General features: G+C 39.8%; 1 protein-coding gene across 1 annotated transcript in view; it reads right to left on the minus strand.

Moving 5' to 3' along the window:
* The window catches only part of CEP70 (centrosomal protein 70kDa), a 43747-nt gene that overhangs the window by 6291 nt on the left and 27875 nt on the right, over positions 1–9581 (minus strand). The window contains exons 11-15 of the mRNA XM_006883391.1: positions 8583–8753; positions 4138–4284; positions 2839–3007; positions 2537–2651; positions 611–690 (exon numbers count right to left, since the gene is read on the minus strand). Of these exons, the coding sequence (XP_006883453.1) occupies positions 611–690; positions 2537–2651; positions 2839–3007; positions 4138–4284; positions 8583–8753 (682 nt within the window). The remainder of the gene's footprint in view (positions 1–610; positions 691–2536; positions 2652–2838; positions 3008–4137; positions 4285–8582; positions 8754–9581) is intronic.

The raw sequence follows: 9581 nt of genomic DNA on the forward strand, positions 1-9581 counted from the left end.
GATTTTGGATTTCCATTCATTCATTGCTGCACTTCTCTCCCCGCCCAGACCTCCCCCCCACCCCAGTTCACTCCTCTCTTTGAAAAGTAAAATAAACACTCTCTCCCTGGTACACAATCCCCCCCGCACCCCTCCCACCGCCCCAAGTACATTCCACTATGCAACCTTAATTGTAGACTCTTGTGATAACCATAATACGTTATCATACATCGCTTTTAAATTATTCTCTCCCTCATCTGTTTCAGTGCAGTATACACAATTTATCCAGTTTTTCTCAGTCTTACTACAACCCTGCTATCAGTCCCATTTTACAGCAGTGGCACCATGCAATATTTGTCCTTTTGTGACCGAGATATTTCACTCAGCATAATGTCCTCCAGGGTCACAGATTTTTAACAATATTGCATGAGTTCCTTGTTTTTCAATGCAGTGTAGTATTCCATCGTGTGCTTCACTGCTTTGTGGGACAATCCCAAACAACTCAAATTGCAAGTGAGGAAACGTGTTCCCAGAACTGTTGATTAGGAAAAAGTTATCCAGAACGATAACTTCTCTCAAATTCACTGGCATCTTAAGATTCCAAAGTTAACCATCATCAAAAAGATCTTACCTAAGATTTTAAGCAGATCATTAGTGAATGCCTGAAAGGCTGGGAAAAATTCATCATGTTCTTCTAATTTGCTGATAATGCTGTTTAAAAAAACAATGAGGTTTACTGAGCTTTGTTTCATCTGATGGCAGGCAAGACATTTTCAAAAGGGAAAAACTGTCCTGCTAATTTAGAAATAAATACATCACAACCATTAGTTTTAGTTTCCCCTTTCAGTTTCATATTGACTCAATATATCTTTTTTTTTTTATTTTCTTTTTTTTTAATATACCTTTTCTAAAACAGCATCTTACAATATCAGTAATGGAAACATATGTTCCTAGGTCAAAATGATATTATAATTTATTTAATTTATTTATATAAATTATTTCTAATATGTGAAAGATGCCATTTAATTCTAGCCTTCTGAGACCCTGCTTCTATTTTCTGAAAATACCTGGCTTTTATAGTGAATGTCCTATTAAACATTAAGAAAAAACATCAATAGTCAATAAACTATGGGAAGGGTAACACTACCTATATTGAGATTTATGTTCCAAGTATAAGGAAATTCAAATACCAGATCATGTATGGGGTTCCTTGAAATTCACAAGATCATATAAAATATGTGATACTCCCATAAATATGTTCTTATAAATCCTAGCATAAAATTTTAAGTGAAAAGCTCCTTTAAGTACAGCTACAATATCTTAACATCTTTTAAATATCAGGTCATCTGTCACTTGATGTCTGGTATTTAGAATAATCCTTACCATTTACCTTCTAAGCAAATAATTAATAATGGTCTACAGTGGTGGTTGTTATTACGTACTGTCGAGTCACAACCAACCCACACCTGACCCTCTGGTGGGTTTTCAGAGGCAGTTAGTCACAAGGAGGAGATCACCCATCCTTCTCCTACACAACTGCTGGTGGTCTCGAACCACGTGCCTTAGTGATTGCAGCGTGGCATCTTGCCACTAGGGCACCACCTTTGGCTAAGAAGTGCAACTCCTTACAAATTATACCAGCAGTTGTTGTGGTTGTTAGATGCCGCTGAGCCCACTACGACTCTTAGCGACTCTGTTAACAGACGTGAACCCTGTCCTATCCTGTGCCATCCTTATCACATAAAAAGAGGTATGTGGTTGTGTAGTGCCGAGTGGGAAGTGACCCATACCTCACCCTCCAGCATATTTTTAGAGGCAGTAAGTCGTCTATGAAATTGGGGAGACTGTCCATCTTTCTCTGTGGAGCAGCTGGTGGATTCGAACCGTATGTCTTTGAGTTAGCAGCCAAGTTCCTTACCAATCTTTACAATACCTACGGCACCAGAGAGCCCTTAAAAACAGGTATTGTTTATATAATCTTAACTCACATAAAGGTGCTAACAAGGTCTGAATGACCGACTTTCTGTGTAAAACTGCATGTTCCACAAAATCCTTGGCAACTGCTCCATGTCTAACGATAGGAGCTCATTTCAGGTTCTCAATTTCTTTCAAAGGAGCCATTCCAAAGAGTGAATGAATTTTTTGGATATCTGAGAAAGTATCCTGCTTCATCCTCTCAAGCATTCTGGCAAAGGTTTTGTGAACTTATCAAAGTTTTTGTTGATTTAATGTTAAATATATATTCTAAAAAAGGATTACGGTTTTTGTTTATTTGATGTCAAGATCACTTGTAAAAATGATTAAGGTTTTTGTTGATTTAACTGGATATGAGATCTTGTTATATTGAGGCTGAAAAGCCGCTTTGTGGCCTGAGACAAAAAGGTAAAGAATTCAGATGAAACTGAGAATTTCTTTCATGCTTTCTTTTTTTCTTTCTATGCTGTCATGGTTAGTTATATTGTAAAAATGCGTATGAGTGACATGTAATGCTAAGATATATAGAAAATATGATTAAGGTTTTTGTTGATTTAATTCTTAAAAAAAGAAGAAGAAATACCTCTGGAGGTCTTCAGGTCCCAGTACCTGCTTCACCTGATCACTCACACCCTTATCAACCAAACGACACAATTTTCCAACTGTGCTTACGAGCACATACAAAGAAGCAGAACTGTCTGCAAAAGAGAGAGAGACTATTTCGAAAGAATTTTCAAAATCACTAAGTCCAATATTTCATACTTGCGTTATCTTGAATTTTTTGTTATTTTTATATTTTATTTTCGTTATGTTTGTAAAAATTGTTGTTGACTTATTATGACTAATTCTTATGTGGAGATAGAAATCATATCGGAGAAACATCACCTAGTTCTAAAAGTTCTCGAATGTTCCTCACGGCGTTGCTCATCTCCCCAAGCCTCGTGTAAAGTTCGTTCATCCGAGGATAGACTCCGTTCAAGGAAGGCACATCAAACAGTTTTTGGAAGTGAGAAACAATAGCTTGTAAGGTCTCAAAGTTTGGCATGTTGTTGTCCTGTCCATAAGAAGGGGGAAGAAAACAAGAGTATCTCTTAAAGTAAAAAGAAGTCTTTAACATAAAACTTTCTTTGCAAGTGTACCGTCAAATCGGATCTAATTGGTTAAAGGAGGAAATTGTCCCTCCTCCTCCAGCAGAGCATCTGGTAGATCCGAACCGCATAGCTCTGAGAATGCAGTGCAGTTTCTTGCCACTAGGCTACAAGAGCTCACCTAACATAAGACTTTTAAAAAGAAATAAAGCGCCAGTAAAACAAGTACCACCCTGCTTGCTGAAACTGAGGAGGACCTCATGCACTTGCTGCGAAGGGTCAAGGACTGCAGCCTTCTATATGGACTGAGGCTCAATGTCAAGAAGACAAAGATTCTCGCCACTGGACCAATTGGCAGCATCAGGATGGATGGTGAAGAGATTGAGATTGTTCACAGCTTCAGTCTGCTCGGCTCCACAATCAACACTCTTGGCACCAGCAGCCAGGAAATCAAAAAACGTATCGCGATGGGAAAGTCTGCTGTTAGGGACCTCTCAAAAGTACTCAGGAGCAACTGTGTCTCTCTGGAGACTAAGGTGCGCCTGATACAGGTCATGGTCTTTGCAATCGCTTGTTATGCATCAGAGAGTTGGACAATGACTAGGGAGGACAGAAGGAGAGTGGATGCTTTTGAGCTGTGGTGCTGGAGAAGGGTACTGAATGTACCATGGACTGCCAGGAAAACAAACAGATCCATCTTGGAGAGGATTAAACCAAGCTGCTCCTTGGAGGCAAGGATTCTGGGGCTTCGCCTGACATACTTTGGACATGTTGCCAGGAGGGACGGGTCCTTGGAGAGGTACATCATGCTTGGGAGGGTGGAGGGACAGCGCAGGAGGGGAAGACCCTCTATGAGATGGATTGATTCAGTGACTGGGGTAATCGGGATGGGTCTGTCAGAGGCGGTGCGGTTGGCGCAGGATAGAGCAGGGTTTAGGGCTGTTGTGCATAGGGTCGCTATGAGTCGGAAACGACTCGACGGCACATAACAACAACAACAACAAAACAAGTATCAATATTAATAGCAAATTACAGCTTTTTTAGATACAACTTTACAAAGATTAGTGTAAACATTTATTTAAGTAATATCTTTTACCTTTCGTTTGTTTTCAATTTCTTCCAACATGGTGTCTACGATAAACAACAGATCTTCAACTTTGATACTTTCGTTTTCACCCTGCTTCATTAAATTATGCCAAGGTATCAGTTCTGCAGAGAGTATTTTCAAGGATTTATACAAATCCTTTAAAATGAAAGAAATCACACAATGTTAGCGATTTGAATGTTAATACACTATAATAACTCAGGGAAGTTTTTACAAAATAATATACTTAACAGTCATTTGTCTTTTTAACACAAAATGCCATTACCAGCTTAGAAAGAGTCTATTAAGTTTTCCCAGTTCAGTAGAGGTCTTTACAAAAAGGTCTTTACTGATTACAAATATACCTTATCCTGAACATAGATTTTTAAATGTAATTATTTGAAATACCAATGGATAAATATATCAAGCTAGATGAATTTATCCTTTGGCCTTGAATTTTTTAAAAATAACAGCTTTCCGGAGATATCTGTTATTGTTGCTGTTATGTGCCAGAATGGATCTATAGTGGACCCTCCAGGAGGTTTTCAGAGGCAGTTAATCAACCGCACAGGAGATTGCACATCCTTCTGTGAAGCTGCTGGTGCATTTGAATTGTTTAAAATAATGACTTTATTGAGATATCAACATACAATAAAAATAATTCACCATCTTAACATGCATAGTTCAGTGAATTTTTCAGTACATTTATTTAAAGGGATGTTAATCATCACCACTATTTAATCTAAGAATGTATTCATTATTTCCTAAAAAAACTGCACACACATAAGCAGTCTGTTCCCCACCTCACCGTGCCTGCAGCCAGCCCCTGGTGAACCAGTGATCTATACTTTCTGTCTCCATGTTCACTGTTAGGTACCGTAGAGTCAGAATCACCTCACAGAGGACCCTCCAGCAGGTTTGCAGAGGCAGTAAAATAGCACAGAAGGAGGGAGACTGCCCACATCTCTCCCACTCTGGCTCCATAGATTTGTTTTTTCTGGGCATTTCATGTAAATCTTTTGTTACTCGCTCCTTTCATTCAGTGCAATATTTTCAAGATGAGTCCATTAACATGTACCTCCAGGTAGGTTTCAATGTAATAGGTTGTCAAATGTCAACCTAATCTTCATAATCACGTATTTCATTAACTTGCCCTAGAAGAGTCCTAATCTATTTTAAACTGTGCACAAGAGGACAAGACCACTTGAAGTTTAGAACTCTCAGGCTGACTCCATCGACAACTAGTTATTTACTGAATATCTACTATGCAAATAGCAGTGTGCTTGTCTCTAGAACAGTGTCATACAATAGAATTGTAATATGATTGGTGGTCTAGTGGAAGGAAGCTGTGCTGCAATCCTGAAGGCGCAAGGTTCAAGGTTATCAGTGGCTCCCAGGAGAAAGGCGGGTAATCTCCTCTAGTGTGATTAACTGCCTCTGAAAACCCACTGGAGGGTCCAACTCAATGGAACACAACAACAACAATCTTTAACTAATAGCCACATTAAGAAAGGGGAAAACAAATAGGAGGTATTAACTTTATGATTTTATTTTATGAATAATTAAAATATGTAAAAAATATTACCTCAATGTGATCAGGACCTGACATTTTTTTTTTTTTAAGTTATTTGTGTGTGTACTGTAGAATCGGATCTCTGACTGGTACAGGAGGAGATTGCCCCTTCTTCTCCAACAGAGTATCTGGTGGATTTGAACCGCACACCTCTGGGACTGCAATGCAGCTTTTTTGGCCATTAGTCCACCAGAGCTCCCCAACATTTTTTTTTACAGCAGTACTAATAAGACCCCCTAAACCAACAACAATAAAATACCACATTATCATCAAGTCAGGGCTGACTCATAGCTGGCCCTTCTGTAGGTTTTCAGAGCCTGTAAATCAGAGATTTCCCATCTTTCTCACAAGGAGCTGTCAGTGGATTCGAACTTCCAGGAGGTGCCGCTTTCAGGTTACCAATTCAGGTCTCTATCCACTAGGTCCCCCAGTGCTCCCCCTTTATTGATATGAAGGCTTCAAAATCTGGGGTACATTTTACATTCATTCAATTGTGACTAGCCACATTTCAAATGATCGATAATCACACGTGGCTAGTGACTGCCACACTGGACAGTAATGTTCTAGAATACAGAAACGGCTCCTTTTCTAACTTCTTATTTTAGTCCTCCCTTTTCTCAACACTCCTCATCTGAGAAGCTGGATCTTCTACATGTTACCATCACCAATGTTTTATTTATTTCGACGGCACATAACAACAACAACAATTCCCCACAACAGATTCCATCCATGCCACACAAATGCTTTCAATTAGAAATGTGGTCGCTTTTTCGAAGATGGCACCGAAAGCGAAGAAGGAAGCCCCTGGCCCTCCCAAAACTGAAGCCAAAGCAAAGGCATTAAAGGCCAAGAAGGCGTCCTGAAGGGCATCCACAGCCAGAAAAAAAAAAAAAAGAAGAAGATCTGCACGTCACCCACCTTCTGGCGGCCTAAGATGCTGAGACTCCGAAGGCAGCCCAGATACCCCTGGAAGAGTGCTCCCAGGAGAAACAAGCTTGACCACTATGCCATCATCAAATTTCCCTGACCACTGAGTCAGTCATGAAGAAGATAGAAGATAACAACACACTTGTGTTCATTGTGGATGTCAAGGCCAAAAAGCACCAAATTAAACACCAAATTAAAGACACTGATGTGGCTAAGGTCAACACTTTGATTAGGCCTGATGGAGAGAAGAAGGCCTATGTTCGACTTGCTCCTGATTATGATGCTTTGGATGTTGCCAACAAAATTGGGATCATCTCAACAGAGTACAGCGGGCTAATTCTAAATATAAATTCTTCTCACCATAAAAAAAAAGAAAGAAATGTGGTCAGAAATTGAAAGTCGTAAAGTAGCAGGATAATGGTATCTTTACTCACCAAGCTACATTTGTTAAAAAGAGGTTTATGATAAAATGAATACCTCCCCCAAAGCTTATTAATTTTTACTTGAGAAGAATATTACCAGGCTAAGAAAAAAGATTTTCTGGCTTACTTATCAGTGACAGATGTCCGAAAGGAAGTAAGAGCAGGGTGAAGGTTAGACTGACATGATTTTTTCAAAGAAAGAAAGAAAGAAAGAAAGAAAAGAATCAAAATACAGAGGAAAGAACATTCCCAATCAAAATGAAAGGAGAAGGTATTAACCTGGAGACAAGACAGGGCCAGGAAAATGAGAAGCATGAGGAAACCAAGAGGGAGGAAATCCAGGGTGGTGACAAGAAGCCAAAGCGGGCTCACAGGTGATGCTCGTGGAGCCAGGGAACGAGCCTATCGGGGTCACGCTGAGTACGACGTTAGAGGTGAAGTTTACAATAATGGAAACAGAAAAGCGGGAGTGTCTGGTTAGTAGAACAACACACTGGCGGCTGGGCCACCAGAGCTCCTTGACTTTATGGGAGGAGACTGCCCGCCTTGCTCCCCCCGGAGTCAATGGGGGATTCGTACTGCTGACTTTTTAGTTAGCAGCCCGTTATGTATAAACTTAAGCCATCATAGTTTAAACCTAGGGAGCTTGGTGGCTCAGTGGTAAGGAGCTGCACTGCCAAGCTGAAGGCAGGTGGTTTGAATCCACCAGCTGCTCTGAAGAAGAAAGACAGGCAGTCTCCTCTAGTTGGATTTACAGCCTCGGAAAACTCACCAGAGGGTCAGCTGTGAGTCCGTATCAACTTAAAAGCGAGGAAGTGCACAAGAGTCCACAATTAAGGTTGCATAGTGGAATGTACTTGGGGCGGTGGGAGGGGTGAGGGGGGACTGTGTACCAGGGAGGGAGTGTTTCTTTTACTTTTAAAAGAGAGGAGCGAACTGGGGTGGGGGGCGGGAAGGGCTAGGCAGGGAGAGAAGTGCAGCAATGAATGAATGGAAATCCAAAATCTCTGTAAAGGTTCATTAAAATTATAAAAAAATAACAACAACAACAACAAAAAAGAAATACTAAATCCACTACATTAAAATTGTGGCTTAAACTATAAAAAAAAAAAAAGCGAAGAAGTGTTTTGGTTGTGTTGTTGTTTTTTTTTTATTTTCATGATGCTGCCAGGGCTCCTTAATGGGTGGTCTTTGAAAACATACATGTTAAGCATAAAGATTCAAGGTATAACCTCAGCATTTCAACTTTACAGTTAAAATATAACAAAAAAAACCCCTTAAGTCCAATTTAAAAATTTCATTATGCCACTATTGTTGTTAAGTGCTATCAAGTCAGAACCAGGTGACAGCAGACCCTCCAGTGGGTTTTCAGAGGCCACAAATCACATGAGAGGAGATGGCAGCTTGGGGATTCGAACTGCCTCCCTTTTGGTTGGCAGTGCAACTCCTTACCACTAAGCCAAGGGTTCCATAATTGAAAATCTCCTGGATTCCAATAGAGTCTGAAAGCAGGTAAAGAATATCCATCGTCTTACCTTCAGGGAGGTCAGCTGATCCGCCCACATTTCTATAATAGGCACAAGATGTTCAAAGCCGCAGTCTTGAACAAAATCATTATTTAACTGTTGAGCTCCTCCTTTGCTCTGTTTATAAATTATTACTGGAACTCTTGGATTGTGAGCAATTGAATTGATGCTACAGAGGACCTTTAAGAGAAAGACAGTGCTTTTAATCAGAAGGCTTTCCCTTCTTCTAGGACGTGAAATGTGATTATGATTATGATTATAAATGAAAATTTATAGAGACTTAGGGTTTCCATTCATTCTTTGCTGCACTTTTCTCCCTGTCCACCCCTCCCCTCCCAGTTTATTCTTCTCTTTGAAAAGTAAAAGAAAAATTCTTTCATTGGTATACAATCCATCCCCCCAAGTCTACTCCACTATGCAGCCTTTGTTCTGGACTCCTGTCATGACAATAATACCTAATCACATATCCCTTTTAAACAGTTCTCTCTCTCATCTGTTTCAATGCAGTATACATTATTCATCCTATCTTTCTCAGTCTCCCCCCCAACCCCAAGGTGAGCCCTATTTTACAACAGTGGCACTAGGCAGCATTCATCCTTTTGTGACTGAGATATTTCACTCAGCATAATGCTTTTTAAAAAGTGTTTTACTTATCAATGAAACATCGTGTTTCATTGATAAGTAATTGAGAGCTTTAATATTTAATTGGCACACATCATCTTTTTGGTAGTACTTTCATCTGCAGTTAAAAATGTAAGGTCTATTAAAACAACTATGAGATATCATCTCACCCCAGTCAAAATAGCAAAATATAACAGAACAGCAAGCAACAAATATTGACGAGGTTGTGGAGAAACTGGAACCCTTATTCACTGTTGGTGAGAGTGTAAAATGGTGCAACCACTGTGGAAAGCGGTATGGCGCTTTCTCAAAAAGTTGCAAATAGAGATACCATTTGACCCAGCAATTCCACTACTGGGAATATACCCCAAAGAGACCATAACTGAT

The sequence above is a fragment of the Elephantulus edwardii genome, unplaced genomic scaffold (assembly GCF_000299155.1).
Source record: "Elephantulus edwardii isolate Elephantulus edwardi_28Jun2011 unplaced genomic scaffold, EleEdw1.0 scaffold00027, whole genome shotgun sequence".
NCBI lineage: Eukaryota > Metazoa > Chordata > Mammalia > Macroscelidea > Macroscelididae > Elephantulus > Elephantulus edwardii.